This window comes from Ctenocephalides felis, unplaced genomic scaffold (assembly GCF_003426905.1).
Source record: "Ctenocephalides felis isolate EL2017-DRISC unplaced genomic scaffold, ASM342690v1 CF-g0.4_SCAFFOLD_01170, whole genome shotgun sequence".
Lineage (NCBI taxonomy): Eukaryota > Metazoa > Arthropoda > Insecta > Siphonaptera > Pulicidae > Ctenocephalides > Ctenocephalides felis.
Window position 1 is genome coordinate 39,112,693 of NW_020537324.1, and position 22,165 is coordinate 39,134,857.

At 30.0% G+C, this 22,165-nt stretch overlaps 2 protein-coding genes across 2 annotated transcripts in view; both read left to right on the top strand.

The window, feature by feature from the left end:
• The first annotated feature begins 437 nt into the window (after positions 1 to 437).
• Positions 438 to 14,683, top strand: LOC113367213. Its single transcript, XM_026608842.1, has 4 exons — positions 438 to 569; positions 2,261 to 2,413; positions 10,757 to 11,158; positions 14,610 to 14,683. The coding sequence occupies exons 2-4, from the start codon at positions 2,314 to 2,316 to the stop codon at positions 14,681 to 14,683; spliced, it is 576 nt and encodes a 191-aa protein (XP_026464627.1). The 5' UTR covers positions 438 to 569; positions 2,261 to 2,313.
• LOC113366649 overlaps positions 11,068 to 22,165 on the top strand; it is a 95,274-nt gene continuing 84,176 nt past the window's right edge. Inside the window, exons 1-2 of the mRNA XM_026608292.1 lie at positions 11,068 to 11,428; positions 11,823 to 11,947. The gene's annotated coding sequence lies outside the window, so the exon portion shown is untranslated. The remainder of the gene's footprint in view (positions 11,429 to 11,822; positions 11,948 to 22,165) is intronic.

Sequence of the window (22,165 nt, forward strand, 5' to 3'; positions counted from 1 at the left end):
TTGTTACTTATATTTGGTATGGTATGCTTACCAATGCTTACTTATCTATGGTATGCACCCATAGACCTTATACAATTGTATAAGGTCTATGATTCGCTACAAAGTAAAACTAAAACGCGACGTGTGCTGCCACATGCGGCCAACGAATGAAATTACCGACTTGAATGATTGCGCAATTAAAATAATCGAAAAGTGCTCATGCCTACTCGCTTGCACCAGTCTGTCAAGTTGGGACAGCAACATGTGCAAGTCGCAGGTTGCGCAAGAATACAGTTACGTCTGTGTCCGGCTTCAATAACCAAAATAAAATATTTGAAAATACTTTTTCATCGGCTCACTAGCGCCAAATCTGCGACTACAAATGGACCCCCAAGTATTCCTTCTGAACGAGAATTTTGTTCTAAGTGAAAAGGCCCGGCATAGCATATGTTGGCATATGTGATTAGTTGATGTCAAAGTAAAACTCCATTGTCTTTTGTAACCTCTTTTAAAACTGTGGTTAATTTTTTAAGAAATATGTTGTGGCATGTTTTATTCCAATATATTCAATATAACATACTCCAAATTATGTAAGTAAAAATAAGTTAATGTCGTGTGTATTATTACTCTTGATCGATATTGAGAACTATTTAAATTCTTATTATTGAGTGTAGTTTAATTTGTATGTTTAGCATAATAATGATGTAGCATTAATGAAGCGACAGCGATCCAATTTGCTGTTATATCGGTCTATTAAAATATGTAATGTAGACATGGAATCAGGGAATGTCTCATGCATTAAAATAAAAATTATGCTTCTCAATGTCAGATTGATTTTTTTAGTATTTAGTGAATCAACCCTTTCAACATACCATGCATGGATATTGTGATCAGATGGACTAATTTATATGAATAATCCTTATAAAAAATTGAAAGCATTATCAGTGTTAATAATCAACTACAAATTAAAAAATAATTAAATGATCGAAGGAAACTGCTTTTGGTAAAGAAAACTTTCTAAATTTTTTAACAAATAATTTAGGAATTTGCATCACACACTCCTAGGAAAATGTTCCTAGAAACATGTAGATACAAAATTATTTTTTCTTCCAGTACAAGCAAAGCAAAATTTATTTCTGATATGTGTATCATTGTTAACTATAATTCAATAATAGCATCACAACTTTTCACAATTACAAGAATGGTTTGATATTAGCTTACAAATGGTTTTAATTGTGACGAAGTTAATCTACTAGAGCCAAATCTACATATGTCATATTTATAACTAGTTTCATTTTATAACTTAGTATCATCATGTTTAGAATCTTTAAGAACTTTGTACATGAAAATATGCTTTGCATGGAATATGTCCTAAGACATATATTTAACAAAAAGTATTTTGGAATACACCTGGACTTTGAAGAGATTTAACTGCAATACCTTACCCTGTAGAGATCATTTCAATAGAAATTAATAAATAGCTAGACTAGTATTCATTCTTATAAAAAACTATTTGAAACATATTTCTTACTGAATAGGTGGTCTGTACTATCAACCAATAATAAGTTACCACTTCTTTAGTGTCCTCCAACCTGTTTATTCATATGGGAAATCTGAGTGCCCGGCCAAAAAAAGTAGCATTCAGATTATTTATTGCGTGCAAAATAAAATCTCAAGATCTAAACGCACCCAGATAGCATTGTAAATGAAGAAATAAAATTGATATCTGACAAGTACAAAATGAGAATTTGTAATCATTCTAATTGTTAGGAGTAAGGTGTTCTTACCCGAAGCACAGATTGGTTTAATTTTTTGTTATTACTATAGTAATAAATAATAAGATATATCTCTACTCAATTTTTTTTTCATATATAATTTTATATAATTTACATATATTATATAATTTTATTATGATTTTTAGTCTTTTAACTGTGAACTATGGAATGTTACATAAGGTTTATTGACATTAATATTTTTTAATATATATATATATATATATATATATATATATATATATATATTTTTTTGTGATAAGGTTTTTCAGCCACAAGTCGAAAAAATAAAAACAGAGCGTAAATATTAAATCTTCTTTAATACGTTTCGAGCTATTGTATTAGCTCATCATTCAGCAAACCAGTTTATTTTTATGTTTTAAAGAGGAAATAAACAATATCAAGATATATATATATATATATATATATATATATATACATATATATGTAATAAAATAAATATATAAAATATAAAGCAGTATTATAATAGATTAAAATCTTTATTGCAGATACGGACTTTAAAACTCGCTCTAAAACGTAGAATAAATTTTAATATCTTACAATGAACAATGCATATGGAAACAATACAATTCAAGACCTATGTGAAGATACAAGTACGAGCAACTTAGAAGCCAATAATCTATACATGGATCATGCCCAATGTAATGCATCAAATATCAGTAAAAATAATCATATTGTTAGATTATGCACATGTGTGTGTGTGTGTGCATTTGTGCATGTGGTGTGTAGGCGTGTGGGCATGTATGTGTGCGTGTTACAACACAGATTGTCCTTGTATTACGAGTTGGCTTTGAAAAGATAGATAATAAAACCTGGTAATAAATAGATCTTCATTAAGAAGGGCCATAGGGCATGTGTTGATGCAGATGGGAAACAATTTGAATTTTTATTAGAATGAATATAATTTTTTTTTATTATAAAATTTTTATTCGCATATTTCACTATTATACAATCCAGATTAATTAACAGGCCTACCTTTGATGAAACTTATCAACGCACTTTAGTACATATGTTTTAAACACCCCAGTCAAATTAACAAATTGCTGGAACTTCATGTACGGGAATTTAATATTATTAAAAGATCAGATAAAGACTTTTTGGATTTTTTTAATTTTTTGATAATTTTGTAAACATTTGAAAATTTTGAATACGAGACAGTCAAAAATATCTGATTGTTGAACACCAAATGGCATTTTTAAAACTTTTTTCTGCAAAACCAATTAATTCTTTATTACATCAATACAAGTGGAAAGTTTTTTGAATCATTCAAATCGAATGCTTTGCTTACTCACAAACTCCGTTTTCTGCACTCTTTTTTCTTATCTCCAGATGGCTAGACCAACTTATCAGCATAATTGAATGGATATTTTTTATCTATAAGAATTGAATGTTTTTTAAAGTGAAAGTGGCATTTAGCCTTAATGCAAGTTGCATGAACTTCCCGAAATGTGTTGTAATTGACTAAATCAACCGAAATTGAGATTAAGATATTTGGATAAAATTTTCAACTTCTTATTTCGAATGTAAGTTTTTGCTTTCAATTAAATCTAAATATTTCTATTTTCAATTGATATCTCTCAAACATATTTAAATTTTCTTAATTATTTTAATTATATTGCACTTACACATACTTATATATCCTAAAATCGTAGTTTATTATTCCAAATTTTGATGAACTGACAATGTTTGACTCTTCACATCACAAAAGCAACTTTTGACACAAATTTTGACCATATTTATTCAAATTTTGATGAATTTTTAAAATTATTCTACTTGCCTATAGATCATACTCTTTCTATAGAACTTTCACAAATTTTTAAAATTAAACGACTTGTCGTAGGGCCTTAACATTTTAGTATGATCTAAAAAACCATGATATCTATCATCAAAAAAAAAAAAAAATCATAAAAATCGTCAATTTTTTTTTGAACAGTTAATTACAAGAACTTGTGTCAGCAAATCCTTACCAGAGACAATCAGGTCGATTCTCAACCAATATCTTTCGAGCAGTTTTTGAATTTTTAAAATCGATTTCGAATTGCGGGCTAAAACGTGGACGAAATAATGGACCAAATGTTTTTCACTTTTCTGCTATTTACGAAAAACGGCGTGGCCGATCGTCGCGCAAAACTGATAAACACTAGTCCTTATCGAGTTACAGCCGTCTGAGAAAACGTCGATGAGAAGTCAAAAATCTGATCACGCACATACTTTATCCGAATTTGATCTCATTCGATTCAGAATGGCTTGAAACGTCGAAAAAATATAAAATTAGCAAATCGTATTTTTTTTATGAAAATTCGTATAGAGATGAAAATTGGTACAGATGTTAAATATGTCTTTACGAACGAAATGTCAAAAGTCCCCATTGATCCGAGCTTTCCGTTATTTTTTAATCCAAAGTCAAAGGGACAAAATACTTTCTTCCATTTTTATAGGAAACTATAAGAACTATCATAAAAGTTCATGAGACAGATTTATATATTATAATTTATTTAGAATCACCATTTGTGAGATATTGCCATTTGAAAAGTTGAAAGATTCATATTCTTCATAATATGCAGTCTTTATACGTCATATAAATATACGGTCTTTATACATATAATATAAATAAAAAAATAAGGGTCTCTATTGGTTTGTATTTAGATAGTGTAAGTTTAACGAGGTATTCTTAGTATCAATCTATAGCCTCTAATTACTTTCCCCTTAACATCCGCTACCTATGTCATTTTCCAAGTGTGGCATGTCTGATAGTTTTTAAAGAGAGTAAATGAAATAACTAACTAGTGGTGTGTGGCATTGCGCCTTAAGGCAAATTGCTATAATAACTTCTTGTTTTGCAATGAAATATTTGAGGAATATTAAATGTTTTCACATAGATTATTATAAAAACTGTAACTTATATATATTTATAGAAAAGTAAATAAACAAAATTTAATCAATCGAATTTAAAACCAGTGGTGTATTCCATCGTGCCTTAAGGCAAATTTCTGGAACTTCCCGTACCGTAAGAAAATGTTCGAGGAATAGTAAATGTTTTTGAATAGATTATTATAAATGCTGTGACATTGTCTGATATTTATAAGAATTGAATAGTTATTTAGTTATTTATTTGAAGTATATAAGTAAGTTATTTATTTGAAGTATATAAGTAAGAACTTTATCAAGAATTGAAATTAATATCTGAATTATTTTCGATATACAAAAAAAAATTAATTTTTTTTTTCCAAAAGCAATTGTTTTGCCAACACAACCAGAAAGTCTTTTGAATCATTCAAATCGAATCTTAGTTCTCTTAAAAACTGCCATTTTTTGTACATTTAGCTTCGTATCTTCGAAACGGCTAGCTAGACCTGCCTTTGCCAAAAACTAATCACCACTTTTCTCGATCATTACGAATTGAATGTTTTTTAGATCATTCAAATCAGTTCATTCCCTCAAAAACTCGATTTTTATTTTCTGCACTATTTGCTACTGAATCTCCGTAGCAGCTCGATCTGCCTTTGCCAAAAAATAATCAGCACCCTATCAATAGGAATTGAATGTTTTTTGAACCATTCAAATCGATTGATCCGTGCGCCCAAAAACGTGGACGAAAAAATATATACAAAAGCCACACACACACACATCAATATTTTTTAGGTGTGTCAAAATGTTCAGACCTGAAAATATGCAAAAATTTTCATTGACGATTTTCGGCCCATTTATAATTTACCGTAGGCTAGTTACAGTACCCTACGGGAGGTTAAAAATTTAGGACATTGCCTAATATTTATTAGAATTATATAAACTGAATTGCAAAGTTAAAATTATTTATTTGAAGTATATAAGTGAGCTTCAGAACTTTAGCTAGAATTAATTAAATTTCGAATAATTTTTGATATTCAAAAAAAATCCCAAAATCTTAGAAAATTACCTTAACAAACTTCAGGAAGATTTATGAAATTCCGAATAATAGTTTAAGAGGATTAACCATTCATACCCCATTACAGAAGAATTTTATATAAAGATATTTATTGGATGATTCTGAATTTAATGTTGACATATGTATTCCAAGTATGGATGTACAATAAATTTTTGAAAGAAATTCATGTTTTGATTGATGTTATTACTAGACTTTGTCAAAATATCTATACATATATATATATATATATATATATATGTATGTATTTTGATGAGTTATTTAGAATAGGGCAGTATGTATATATATATATATATATATATATATATATATATATATATATATATATATATATATATATATATATATAGGATTCTGTTACTGCCCGATTCTAAATAACTCATCAAAATATATATATATATATATATATATATATATATATTTTGTAGAGTTTCGAACAAGAATCCAAAAATAATACAAAATAAAAAAACAAGAAAAGTTTTTAATAAACAATTTCTTTATTTAATTATTTGTTTACTGTCAACGTTTCGGAACTAGGTACGTTCCATCTTCAGGACATCTGTCAAGAAACATGATCTTGATGAGATTTAAGCAAACAATATGTTTAGGAATAGAAAATAGATTTTTCTTAAATAATAAATTAATTGTAACAAATAATAATGTACAGAAATATGATAATATGATCAAAATGAAAATGATAAAAATAAATGAGTGGATTATCAGAACAGGATATTAAAAATGATAGAAATTTTTTATGAAAGTTATGGAAAAAAAAAATTTAAGAAAAGATTAATGATAAAATTGAATTAATTACCTGTATGTTTGAATAAACGTTAGCACTTTTTCACTAAACAAGAATTTTTAACAAAAAATGAATTTGTGAGTTATTTTTCCGCCGAATAGTTAACTTTTGTAAATCAAAATTACTAAAAGTGTTGTCTTTTTTTAAATTTTTATTTGAAAACAAATAATATTGTTTTCTCGATGTTATACTATTGGCTTTTGGAAGCAAACTAAATGAATTTGATGGTTCATATGTAACACGTGTAAACACTTGGAACGCGAACTGTGAGATTGTATGTGTGTGTTTTTTTTATGTTAGGGTGTAAATACTTGAATTATTGAACTTAAAAGGAAGTCGATATTAATTGTTTGTCAAAAAGTGTAAAAAATTTAAATATGAATCATGTAATAGGTTGTGATCTGATCTAATGTTGACACTGTTAGAAACATTCAAGAGAATAAGACAACTCTCCGCGAATAATCTCCTAAAAATGCAACTTTCATGATTTAAAATCTTTGGAGTGAAATTAAATGAATGGGCGTTTTCAATAGAGTGTTGTACTAGGGTACTTTTGAATATTTTTTGTTTATGGTGGACCACACTTAGTTCACACATATTGCGAGGTTTGTCCAATATATTGAAAAGCACAGTCATTACAAGAAACAGAATATACTACATTAGTATTGAAATTGGATGGGGTAGGGGATTTAATGTTCGTAAAGAATTGGTTGAAGGAGTGTAAGGATGAGCCTGATACTAAAATGTTTTCTTCTAACAAAATTTTGGCAAAATAATAATATAAATCTTCAACGTATGGCATGCTGCAGTAAATAAGATTGGTGTTTTTGATGTTGGTACTGGTATTGGGAGAATTAATTTGTGTTTTTAAAAAAGTTCGTCTTTTTTGAATAACTGAATGAATGAGATTTTTTGGGTAACCATTTTCAATTAGAGTTATTTTTACTAGGGATAAATTTTGTGGATGGAAAGTTTGGTGAGACAACAAAATAGCATGGTCTGTAAGGGAAATAATAGTGTTTATCTTATAGTTTCTGGGACAGTATGAGGAATAGTGTAAGTATCTACCCGACCATGTAGTTTTTCTATACCAATTTGTTCGAATAAAGTTATTAGTGTTGTAAACGGATACATCCAAGAAATTAAGTCTGTTGTTATTTTGTAGTTCATGTGTGAAAGTTATATTATTGTTAAAGTTATTGAAAAGATCTAGTACTGTGTTTATATGATTTTTGTTAATGATAAAAAAAGTGTCAGCTACATATCTAATATAAAAGTTAATTTGAAATTTTAAAGTTGAGAAAACGGAAATTTCTAGTGTTTGTAAGACTAAGTCGATAATTCCGGGAGATAAGGGACATCCCATAGCTGCGCCTTTAATTTGAGAATAAAAGTTGTCTTGGCAATGGAAATAGGAGTAATTTAAAATAGTGTTGATAATATGAGTGAAGACTGTTTTCGGAAAGTCAGTAAAGTTACAAATTGTGTGCCAACGTTTATCGATTGAGTTTAGGATTAATTCATGTGGGACACATGTAAAAAGGTTGACCACATCTAAGCTTAGAAATAAGTGATTTTCAGGGATGTTGCGGTTATTAATTAAATTCACAAATTGGTACGAATTCTTGACATAATAGGGAGAATTGATTGTAACATTTTTTAGGACATCAGAAATGAGTTTCGAAATATTGTAAAAAGGTGAGCCAATGTAGGAGACAATCGGTCTGAAAGAGCATTCAGGTTTGTGTATTTTTGGAAGACAGTACATCTTAGGGGAGATAGGGTGTTGTATTTTTAGGTTAAAAGCAAAATTCTCAGAAATTAGTTTTTTGTTTAAAAATTTTAAAAAAGACAACACTTTTAGTAATTTTGATTTACAAAAGTTAACTATTCGGCGGAAAAAATAACTCACAAATTCATTTTTGTTAAAAATTCTTGTTCAGTGAAAAAGTGCTAACGTATATTCAAACATACAGGTAATTAATTCAATTTTATCATTAATCTTTTCTTAAAAAAATTTTTCCATAACTTTCATAAAAAATTTCTATCATTTTTAATATCCTGTTCTGATAACCCACTCATTTATTTTTATCATTTTCATTTTGATCATATTATTATATTTCTGTACATTATTATTTGTTACAATTAATTTATTATTTAAGAAAAATCTATTTTCTATTCCTAAACATATTGTTTGCTTAAATCTCATCAAGATCATGTTTCTTGACAGATGTCCTGAAGATGGAACGTACCTAGTTCCGAAACGTTGACAGAAAAAAAATAATTAAAGAAATTGTTTATTAAAAACATTTCTTGTTTTTTTATTTTGTATTATTTTTGGATTCTTGTTCGAAACTCTACAAAATATACACAAATCCAAGATTCTACCATTCAATATATATATATATATATATATATATATATATATATATATATATATATATATATTAATTGTTTAATATGAACAAAACAGCACTCAGATTTTTTTATCACAACTTTATTTTATTATTACAAACGTTTCGAGGCTAAGGTGTGCCTCATCATCAGTGTAATTTCAATAACAGTTATTTATTACTAAACATTCTTTTTAATATTTTATTTAAAACTAAATTTGGACTTTTTAATATAAAACATCAACTATACCTTGCATTGGCAAGGTCACTTAGTCTCGAAACGTTTGTAATAATAAAATAAAGTTGTGATAAAAAAATCTGAGTGCTGTTTTGTTCATATTAAACAATTAATATTCGTTCCACTCATATCATAAAATTCTATATATATATATATATATATATATATATATATGGAGGTGTAGTAGTCCTCCATATTAATACCAATATTATCCAAATTGTAGTAATAATAAATTCCATAAAATATTATTTATATTTGGTTTATTTTATGTATGATTAATATCCACGACACTATGTGTTGTCATATTTATCGTTAATAAAATGTGATTGGTATTTTCTTATTTATAATAGAAAAGGAAAGGTTTTGAAAATTATACATTTTTTTGGCAAAAAACTACTAGAGAGAAACAAAAACCGTGTCCGATCTGACACTTGAATTTCCTTTTGGTTTTCTCAGTGCTGTCACTATATGGGCCAATCTGTCCAGAGACATGTGATGCGTGTTGACAAGCCGCTATGCGTGTTGGCAACCCGCTACATCACTCCGCCCTAATGAAAAAGATTGTTTCGCATCTCTGACTGCCATTCTTGAACTTCCTTGTAAATTTCTTTTGGTTGAGATTGTGTGATAAATTGCCGTGTTGGCTTGTTGAGTTGTTGATTGCTTACGTGGCCCTTCGCTGGTGAGTTAGCGGTTGAGTAGATGTGGCCCTTCGCTGGTGAGTTAGCGGCTAGTATATTTGACACTTCGCTGGTGAGTTAGCGGTTGAGTGTATGTGGCCCTTCGCTGGTGAGTTAGCGGTTGAGTGTATGTGGCCCTTCGTTGGTGAGTTAGCGGTTGATTGTATGTGGCCCTTCGCTGGTGAGTTAGCGGTTGATTGTATGTGGCCCTTCGCTGGTGAGTTAGCGGTGAGTGTATGTGGCGGTTGCCAAATTGTTTGCTCCCTGTCTGCTGCCATGGTGCTTATTATCGACTTATTTACCATGATAATAAGTGATGATTTATGAGCACGTGTGTTGTGATCTTGAAGTGCGTGGTCGGAGTCTCAGTTGTATGCTTAGAATGCTCTTCGAATTATGGAAGTTGTGAGCCATTTATAATAATTATTTATATTTTTAAAAAATTCTTTTCTTAATAATTCTTGAGACTTCAATTTATTTTTTTTTCTTGTGCTACTTCAAAATATGTCTTGATCTTCTTACCTTCTTGTATGTGTGTTGCTAGTTCACTCTCGGGGTCACCAAAATATGGAGGTGTAGTAGTCCTCCATATTAATACCAATATTATCCAAATTGTAGTAATAATAAATTCCATAAAATATTATTTATATGGTTTATTTTATGTATGATTAATATCCACGACACTATGTGTTGTCATATTTATCGTTAATAAAATGTGATTGGTATTTTCTTATTTATAAATAGAAAAGGAAAGGTTTTGAAAAAAAAAACTACTAGAGAGAAACAAAAACCGTGTCCGATCTGACACTTGAATTTCCTTTTGTTTTTCTCAGTGCTGTCACTATATGGGCCAATCTGTCCAGAGACATGTGATGCGTGTTGACAAGCCGCTATGCGTGTTGGCAACCCGCTACATATATATATATATATATACATGTGTATATTTTAGGTATTGCATATCAAGATATAACAGTCACTCTGACTTCAAAACTCACACCCACTGCCCCTGAATTTATTCCTAGAAATGCCGTTCCATTTTGTATAGTTCCTGCACAGAGTAATAATATTTCTGGGGCTGAATGCCAAGATCACTCAGCATCGCTCTCACAAAATGACCAACTTTCGCGAAGTTGGTGGAAACAATATAAGCCATCCCTTGATACAAATTTCATAAAATATTCTGAACCATATAGAAAATGGAAATTATTAAACAAAGAAAAAAAAATTATGATAGATTATAAACATTCCAATCAAGGCATTATTAACAGTTCACCAGATGAAAATATGGCAGAGTTAAACATGGTATCACAAAAACTTGATAATGCAAAGAATTATAATTACAAGAGAAAATGTAACTCAGGAAATTTTTTATCAAGAAATATGGTAGACTCAGAAAGTTCACACAATTCTAGATGGAATCCAAATAGATACTCGATTAAAGAAGTTCATACCAAAAAAAATACAAATTCGTCTGATTTAAAAAATAATTGGAAAGAAAAAAATAATCAATTTAAAAGTCTTGGAAAATCATATAATGCGAAAAAAATGAACACTGAATATTCTAATTTGAATACTGCAATGATAACCCAGCGAGAAAGCTTAAAGTTTTCATTAGATAAAGGTAAATTTTAATGCTTCAAAAGTACACTAATAAAAACACGAATGAATTTATTTTTTCAGTGATAGGTTTGGCTTTTCAAACTCATCAGGTATTGATTACATTCTGAGGCATACCAAAATAATCAGAAGCCTTTGAAAAGAATATTAAAATTTAAAATAAAATATTTTTGTTTTGCAACTTTGGTATTACATTATATCATTATAATTTTGGTTTTCATTGCTTACACAGTCTAAACAATGTTTTTAATGTTTTTCTAATTTGGATTGCTTGATTCAAGTAATATTCATATTTCATTTATATCACTGTAAAATAAGAATGCCTTCCAACGGATTATATTTTTTTACATTTGTTATACTTACTGCAAGCATTTTTTTTAATGAATACTTTTTCTTAGGTACCTTGGAATGTCTTGTGTGCTGTGAATATATTAAACATCTCACTCTGTTTGGTCTTGCTTAGGCTGTTTTCATGTTTTACATTTAAATTGCATAAAAAAATGGGCTCAGACAAGTAAAGCAGGTAACTATTTTATGATATTCTTCAAATAATATTACATGTATAATTATGTGCGGATTAAATATTGTTTAATTTTTTAGTCCAATTTTTTAGTATAATTTATAATTAATATCCTTATATATATATATATATATATATATATATATATTGTATGATTCTGAATTTGATGTTGACATATATATTAACAAAGTCTAATAATCGGGCATAACATCAATAAAAAACATGAATTTCTTTCAAAAACTTATTTTAAATCCATACGTTTCGGTTATAATCCTAGCCTTCATTCAGTGGAAACTAAAAATAAAATTAAAAACTAAAACAATTGAATTGGAGTGAAAATAAAAAATAAAATAGTAAATAGTACTTACAATTAGTTAATCTTAGTGTTAAATTGGAAAATTTTAATAATCCATGGTATCAGGATATGGTAATGCACTACACTATGTATTATAAACATTAACTTGAAATTACACAATATTTTCACAAAATACTAATTTTAAAAAATCACAAATGGATAGTGTGTTATTCATAGACTGGTTGAAGATATAATGGAGAAAGACATTTTTAAAAAATATTTTTACCAAGATTCTACACATGTGTGGAACGAATTGCGAATCCTTTGCGCGACGCTTTTATTGTTTTGTAAGAAATTTGGAAATGTTATCTAAATAGAAGAGATTTGTGTCGCACAGCGTGTTAAGTTCATTCCGTTTATTTATTTGTCTTATTGTTATAAATAGTTAAAAAAGATCCTTCTATAATTCTTTGTTTAAATAAATTTTGTTCGAATTGTAGTACAGTCGGGTTAGAAAAGTCCATATTGTGTTTTAAAGTATAAATATGGTCAGCAAGTACAGTTTTTGAATTGTCTTGGGTTTTTTGAATTGTTTTTATGTTGTAACCGTTTATTCAAGTTCTGGCTAGTTTCTCCTATGTAAATTAAATTACAATCTAAACAATTTATTTGATAGACGAGATTTCTAAGTCATTTGATTTAAAAAGGGTTTTTGTTTTGGTAAAAATAGTGCTAGTAGTTGTACTAAAATTGGTTACAAGTCGGAGTCCAGATTTATAAAAAAGTTTTTTCCAAGAAACATACAATTCTTTAATGTATGGCAAACATATTACACTAGAATGAGTTTCTGAGTCAGGTAAACGTTATGTACTGTGGAATTGTCCATTTTATTCAAAAAGTACGTTCGTCTATTACTAGTTACGGAATTTATAAGTTTTAAGGGATAGGAGTTATCTGTTAGAATTTTTGTAATTAAATTGATGTTGTTGTCCCAAAATGTTTTGTCCGATAGAAGTATTGCGTGGTCAGTTAGATTTACTATAGTACCTATTTGCATTTTGAGTGGATGACAAGAAAAGTAATTAAGGTAACGTCCAGAGTTAGTTGGTTTTTGGTACCAATTGTTTTAGTTTGTTATCCGTAGTATGTATAAGTTTTATGTCTAAGAAACTTATCGAGTTCATTGCCTCCAATTCTACTGTAAATTTTAATTTTTTATTGACGTTATTAAATTGATCAATTATCATAGTGACTTCATCACTACAAGTGATAATGTCATCTACATAACGGTAATAAAAAACCGTAATTCTTATCGTAATTTTTAAAAATTGTATTTTCAAGAAGTTGTAAAGATATTTCTGCTAGAGATGGACTTGCTGGGGACCCCATTAGCGCCCCAAAAATTTGATAATAGAAAGAGCCATTGAATTCAAAATCAGTGTTAGAGACAATGAAGTTTTGCTAAAATGTAGTAAGTTTCTTTGTTCACGAACGTTCCATGGGATCTTGCGTTGGATGCCATTTCGGATCGTTGGAATGAAATCAAACCACTTACAACTATTAATTTATTTTGGTTTAAATACATTTTAAAGTTCATATTCAATAATACATATTTCTGTTTTGACAATAATTTTTTTTTTTTTTTTTTTTTTATTTATTATTTAATAGACAATCAGAAGACAAAGTTTCTATTAGCCTATGTGATAAATTATATTTGGCGTTTAGAGGTCTCCTCCATTGAAGAGATCCTCTGCTAGAATTATTCTATAGCTGTCTGTATATAATTTAATATTGCAGGTCCTTTGGCCATTTCTTCTTGAGTCTTCTTGTTTGAACCATTTTGTTGATAATTTGTATTTCAGCGTTCGAATGATCATCGATTTTGTTGTGATAAGAACAGCTCCGGGTCTTTATAATTTCATTTACAGTTTTAATTTCCAGGTCCCTGTGGATGGTCTCATTAGTTACGTACCAAGGCGCATCTACCATTGCCCTTAATATTTTGTTCTGGGTACGCTGTATAATTTTTATGTTTGATGCACTTGCACATCCCCATAATTCTATTCCGTAGCTCCATATTGGTACTAGTACAGTTTTGTATATTAAAGTCTTGTTTGCGTATGACATTTTCGATTTTCTGCCAATTAGCCAGTATAGTTGTTTGAATTTTTTCATTGTTTGTTTGCTTTTTTGTTTGATATGGGGACCCCATGTGAGTCTACGGTCTAGATGAAGCCCTAAATAATTAATGCTGGTACTAGGAGGAATTTCGATGTTATTTATAAATACGGCCTCACAGTTTTGAGTTCTCGTTGTAAACGTGATATGTTTTGATTTGTCTTCATTTATACTTATTTTCCATTCTTTCAGCCATTCTTCAAGTGCGAATAGATGTTCTTGTAAGTTTAGAGATGCGATTACTGGATCTTGATGTGTTGCCATGATCATTGTGTCATCCGCGAATGTACCCGTAATTGTGTTGTTATGTGTTGGTAAGTCGTGTGTATATACTGTGTGTAAAATTGGTCCTAATACACTACCCTGTGGTACTCCCGATTTTATTGGATGAAAATCTGATACTGCATCTCTTACCCTTGTCCTGAAGTATCTACCAGTCAAGAATGACTTCAGTATTTTATATAATTGATTTGGTAAGCATTTTTTAATTTTGGCTATCAATCCATCATGCCACACTCTATCGAATGCTTGTTTTACGTCGATGAATACCGCAGAGCAATACTCACTGTCTTCAAAAGCTTTGTGAATGATTGAAGTTATCCTATGAGCCTGTTGTATAGTGGAGTGAGATTGTCTAAAACCAAATTGATGATCTGGTATCGCGGTAAGATTTTCTTGGATTCTTACTAGTAATATTTTTTCCAATAGTTTAGATATAACCGGTTGAAGACTAATTGGTCTGTATGAATTAGCCATATGACTAGGTTTACCTTGTTTTTGTAACATTATTACTTCGGAGTTCTTTAGGTCCTTTGGCCAATATCCCAAACGTCGTACTCCATTGAATATATAAGTCAGCATTATTAGACCTTTTCTTGGCAGTTCTTTCAAAATTTTAGCATCCAATTGATCAATTCCTGGACATTTCTTGTTATTTAAAAGTGAAATTTGTCTCTTAATTTCTTTTGGTGTAACCTGTTTAATGTTTTCAGTAGTGCCTTTTATCTCATTAACTTCATCAGATACTCGCGGTTGTTGACTATTTTCATTTGGAGTAAATACGTTTCTTAGATAGTCCGCAAACATATTCGCCTTTTCTTGATCACTCCTAGCCCATGGTCCTTCCGAATCTAATCTTATTGCCGAGTTAGTTGTTATAGGTCTTCTAGTTTTTTTAATTGGTGTCCAAATCGTGTTATCATACTTGTTAAGATTAGTAATATAGTTCATTATGCCAATTTCTCTCCCCTGTTTTAATTCATGTTTAAGTTTTCTTGCCAAATTATTGTATATTGTTTTATCGTGCTGGTTATGACTTCTTTGCCAGACATTTCTTGCCTTTCGTTTATCCTTTATAAGCTGCCTAATTTCCATTGGTACGTTGATTTCCAGTTTATGTTGCGCTAGTTCTGGTGTGGCAAACCTAGCGGCTTGTTGAAGAGTACTTATAAACTGTTCAGTTATTTCGTCGAGATCATTTTCATTTTTAATTCTTACTTTAAGGTTGATTTTTGAATCAATTACATTTCTGAAACACTCCCAATTCGTTTTGTGGTTGTACAGTTTGCGTTGTACCTTCCGTTTTATTACATTAGTACTTAGGGTCAAAATTATGGGCGTATGATCCGAAGATAAGTCTTCATTACTTTCTATATCAATATAATTACTTGAAATATTTTTTGTTATAAAAAAATCTAGCAGATCCGGTATCTTCTGTATGTCTGTTGGCCAGTAGGTGGGACTCCCAGTTGTTATTATGGTATAGTTTTTCTCATATATTAACTCTGCCAGTTGTTTACCTTTTGGAGTCGTAAGTCTTGAGCCCCATATTATATTTTTAGAGTTGAAGTCACCACCAACTATAAATTTATTTCCTAATGTTTCAAAATATTCTTCATAATCGTTTTTCTTTAGATTATATCGTGGAGGGCAATAGATGGCTGAAACAATCATATTGTGTTCGAAACCTTTTATTTTAACTGATGTTGCCTGTATATGGTTTTGTTGATATTTCGCTAACTCATAGTGTTCTATTGATGATTTTATTAGAATACCAGCCCCAGCGTGTGCTGTGTTGTCAGGATGATTAGTACCATAAAAGTTGTAGAATGGAATTTTATGTATGAAGACTCTGTGAGATGAGTTTCGCTTATTAATAAGATGTCAATCATTTGTATTTGAAGAAACATAGTTAATTCATTTAGATGATTTAGAATGCCATTTGCATTCCATTCAGCAATCCGCAGTGAGTTAGCCATTATTTCTTAGCCAAAATAGTGAGCATCTGCATGATCATATTATTTTGTTCCATGAGTTGTTTAAACATATCTCTAAAACTGTTCAAGAAATCCTGTAGTACCGTACTTGTTTCGGGCCCGCTGGTTGCGTTTCTTTGTTGATTTCGGATGACTTCCGAGTAGCTCATGTGATTTGTGTTTCTGATGTTAATATTTTGACGACTTGTGTTTGGATCATGGATATCTCTCATATCATGTGATTTTTTTGTTGTATATGTTTTCTTGTAAGCAGTGGAGTACGCGGCCTTGTATTCTTCGCAACCTCTGTAATTTGAGGGGTGATCTTTACCGCAAAGTGCGCACGTAGCAGGCGTACTTTTTGGTTTTACGCAAATTTTTGAGTTATGATTTTCTCCACATTTGACACAAGCAAATGGTCGATTGCAATATGTTTTGCAATGACCATAATTTTGGCATCTTGTGCATTGTATTAATCCTTTTCTCTTTTTGGGCGCTTCAATTACTACAATATGGTTCAACAACTTCGTGATATTGTAAATTTCTTTATTATTATCAGAGGGTTCCAAATCAACAAAAAACATGTTGAGTGGCTTTTTAGTTATATACGATCTCATATTTATTATATTTCTGACCTTGTGATTTTTCTTCTCTAGTTCCGTTTTTATTTCGTTGATATCGTATGTATGATGGATATTTTTGAGTACCACTCTGTATGCTCTTTCATTTCTAAGTTGATAAGTATGATAAACAGTACCTTTTGTTTTGAAAAAGTTTATAAGCAGCTTGTATTGCTCGGGCTGTTGAACATTTATTTTCACTGTATCGTCCGACATTGATTTTGTATAATATTGTTCTCTGTTTATTACACTATTAATATCAGATACCATATCAGAAAAATTATTTACGTTATATAGAAATATAGGAGGTGGCCTTGTAGTTTTCTCGGTGTTATCAGTTTGTGTTTTTGTTGTTTCGGACGGATGACCTTTGTTTGTTTTTAATGCATCGAACCTGTTTCGAGTCGGCGTTATGTTTACATTTTCACATATTTATTAGCCGATGTGCGTCTGCGTTTGCTGCCTGGTTCTATTGTTTGCCAAGAAGTTGACGGAACTATTTCGTTCATAATCGTATCGTCCGATTGATTTTTGTCATTAATTGAACCATTAGTTTTCTGATTGATGATTACTTGTTTGCTGCCTGGTTCTATTGTTTGCCAAGAAGTTGACGGAACTATTTCGTTCATAATCGTATCGTCTGATTGGTTTTTTCCATTAATTGAACTATTAGTCTTCTGTTTGTTGATTACTTGTTTAATATATTCATTGTCCATCGTCGACGTATCATGAAGAATGTTGATAGTTTCAACTAACGGAGGGATAGAATAAGTTATATTTTCTTGATTTTGCATACTTGTAATAAAATTATTCACTTATTTACAATTAAATGCCCCCCCTAAAAGGGGCATTTGTTGTACGAAACACTGTATCACTACACTAGATATTTGGTGATTAACAATCACACTTGTTGTTTACGTAACACTATTGCGCACTATTGAATTTCAGCTTCGATCCGTTCGGGTCGGCTGCTCGAGCTCAACTAATAAATTTTTTGCTCAGATTTTTGGTATGTCTATGGGTTCTAGCATTAGTCCTCCTTTGGCAGATTTAACTTTACAATTACTTGAAAATTTTGTTCTACCCAAACTTTCTGTTCAACCTTTCTTTTACTTTAGAAATGTTGATGACGTTCTCTTGTGTTTAGAAAACAATTCCATCTCCTCCACTCTTGATTCCTTTAATTCTTTTAACAATCATTTAAAGTTTACTTGTGAGTTTGAAGATGACAATTCCATTAGTTTTTTAGATATTAAACTTATTAGACACCAAAACAATTATATTTTAACTGATTGGTTTCAAAAACCAACTTCTTCTGGTAGATACATTAACTACTTATCGTTTCATTCTCGTTCTGTAAAAATTTCCATCATCATTTGTCTTATTGATAGAGTCATTCTTTTAAGGGGTTAGGGGTACTTGCAGGCACGAAAAAATGAGTGTTTTCAGTATTTTTTTCTTGTTATTAAACGATGTTTTTCTACAAAAATATTAATACAGTATTATTATACAATGTTTTGACTTGATGTAACGAAAATTTCAGAAAGAAAAAATCAATATTCCCAAAGTTATAGCTGTTTTTGTTGACCCTGTTTCGAAAAACGGTCCTGGCGGTGACCATCATAACTCCTTGGAGATTCATCTAAAATCAATCAAATTCAAAAAATAGTTTTATGAATAGTTAATCCCGGGCCGGATCGAAGGTTTTCTTTTTTTTGCAAAAATTAACAAAATGGCAGCATCAGAAAGAAAAAAACTAGATTTTTGGGTAAAAAATCAACAGTTAATTGGTCTTAAAAAATTCAAATTTTTGAAAAAATAAAAATCCTTCGATCAGGCACGAGTTTATTATGTATTCTAAAAGCTTTATAAATTTCATTAAAATCTACTAAGCGGTTTTTGAGTTACAGTGGTCACCGATTCAAAAAACATAGTTTTGAGAAAAACGCGTTCAAAGTTTTACATTGGATTTACGTACAGAAATACGAATTATTAATTTATTTACAACGAGTCATCTATTCCTGGGCCATATAACAGTTCTTCAGCCATTGTGGAAGTTTCCAAAATTTCCATTTGGTGTTGCCTACGAAGCATTCTGCCCTCCCGTGTCGTCTCGTGGGCGCGCTGATCTGCTACTTTCACACGTGCAGCATCCAATTTTTCAGCATACCAATGGGAATTATACCCACAATTAGGTTCTAGGGTACCCATAACCAATAGTAATGATTATGTATATGTATTCAGCAATTTGAACGATAGTAGAACTAGTATTTACGGTTTTTAGGCATATTTTTTACACTAGTTGGTTGAAGCTCTTAATTTTTTCTAATTATGGATTCAATCTTGAACTACACATCTTGAAAGTAAATTATCATTGCTGAGATCGTTTTAAATCGGTTTAAAAGCTTTTAAAACATCAGGATGTGAGGGAGTATAATCTTGAGTATAAGTATCGAGCTCTCCACTTGCGTCAACGCGCTGGTAAGAGTCCAATAACTCAAAAAGTAATCATCGGATCAACTTGAAATTTTCAGAGAACATTTTCAAGATATTACACTTAATGAAAATGCAAAAAAATAAAAATCGATTTTTCAAAAATTCCAAGTACCCCTAACCCCTTAAGCAATAAAACTTTTTGGAATAAAAACTTGGATTTAGTACGCTCCATTCTCACAAATAACTCTTATCCTTTACATTTAATCAATAATATAATTAAAAATAGGTTAGAATGTTTAAACATTTCCAATATTGATAATAATAATGTCACATCCGTTGTTCGAAAATATTTTACCGCTGATTCAAATTCTTCTTCTTTATTTAACAAATATAAAGGCATTATTTGTTTACCTTTTTTGGGTAGCTTTTCTTATTTTTTGAAAAAACCTTTTTCTGTTGAAGGTGTTCTTTTAGTTTTTACTTCTGATAACACACTCAGTTCCCTGTTTTCTACTTTAAAATCAAAATCTCCGTCTGACAGAATCACCGATGCCGTTTATAAAATTAATTGTTTAGATTGTGACAGTTGTTACATCGGTGAAAGTTCCCAATACATCAGCAAGAGAATGAATCAACATATTTATAACTCAAAAAACCTTATACAATTTAAAACAATGTTTTCTGAGCACATTATTAATTTCAAACATTCTTTAATACTGACCATCCTATAATTTTATATAAAGAAAAAAATGTAGACCTTAGAAGATTTTCCGAATCATGTTTTATCTTTTTCAATTCAAATTGTGTGACAAACGCAGTTTTTCTTGCTTACTCTCAGAAAGTTATCAAAATATAATTAATTTCTGTAAATCTGACTCCCAACTACGCCCCTGATTTCCCTTCCTTCCCATGTTCGCGTGTTGGTCGCAGAGCGTTCTACACGTCTCTCGACGCAATCTAAGTCCAATCGTGTTGCTATGCTATCTGTTAAAAACAAATAATTATGTATTTTACGCAATTTTACATTTACCTTTTTCGGTCTTTTCTTAAATTATTTTTGTTTTCCTACAGTAGTATCATGTGATTGTGGTGTTGAAAAATGTGTTAGTAAAGTGTGTTTTTTCGAATCATTCGAATCAAGCCTTTAACGACTTGGTTCGAATCATATTTTACTTGATTCGAATCAACTCGTGTGAAGCCGCGAAATATTTACTGTGATAAAACATGTATGAACACAAATTTTCACAAATATAAAAAAAATGTTTTAATTTAATTCAATATTATAATAATATAAATAATAATAATAATAAATATATAAAATAATAATAATAAATATAAAAAATAAATCTTGAATTAAATAATGCGAGTCACCCGGCTTTAATACGCTTAAATGTATCACCCGACTCCAATTTATATGACTTTAACCGCATTCATTGTCTAACAATACCATTCGAGTTCCTATGACTCAAACCGACTTTTTCCGACTTCAAGTCGATATGAATTCATCCGAGTTCCTATGATTCAAACCGACTTATTCCGACTTCAAGTCGATATGAATTCATCCGAGTTCCTATGACTCGAACCGATTCATTCCGACTTCAAGTCGATATGAATTCATCCGAGTTCCTATGACTCAAACTGAATCATTCCGACTTGAGTTCGAAACATGTGTCCGTGTTTTAGCGTATCGACTTATCGAGATGCAGTGCGTATGGGTCTTGAGTGTTTGTTTATTTTTGACTAAGCGCTGAGAGCAAATCTGTTCATGAAATATCAAAAACTCATTTAGATAATAAATACGCGATTTAGATTTTAATTATTATCAAAATAAACTACACAACGAGTTTTATACACATACAAAATTATCATATTTTAATTATGCAAGTAATGACAAATTCACACAAATGAAATAATATTAATCTTTATAGTAGTGAATTGAATTTTAAGTCATTCGTAAGACGTTAGATTCAGCTCCCTGTTTAGATTAGATCTGAACAATCAATAATATACACATGCATTCGTTCAACGTAAGATTAAGAATATTGTTTTATATGCTTTAATGATAGAGAAGTGTTTGATTATATTTTACTGTAAATTCACTTGAAATATTAGTTATATTTGTAGCTAGTTTATTATTTTATATATAATATAAATGTATTCATCTCTGCACTTTTTGGAATTAATTGCTTATTAAATTAATTATTTCACTTATAAAATTATTAAAATGATATTATTTCTTTTCTTAAATTATAATTGTTCATATATGAACTTGATTCTTTCTTAAACACATTATTTGCTTAAATCTCATCAAGATCATGTTTCTTGACAGATTTCCTGAACATGGAACGTACCTAGTTCCGAAACGTCGACAGTAAATAAATAAATAGTTTATTAAAAAACTTTGTTTTTGTTTTTTATTACTTTTTGGATTTTTGTT

Coding starts and splice junctions, on each gene's coding strand:
- LOC113367213 (XM_026608842.1), top strand. CDS start 2,314: ATGAACAATGCATATGGAAACAATACAATTCAAGACCTATGTGAAGAT. Junction 2,414..10,756: donor ATACATGGATCATGCCCAAT/GTAATGCATCAA, acceptor TGTATATTTTAG/GTATTGCATATCAAGATATA. Junction 11,159..14,609: donor TTATAATTACAAGAGAAAAT/GTAACTCAGGAA, acceptor CCATTCTTTCAG/CCATTCTTCAAGTGCGAATA.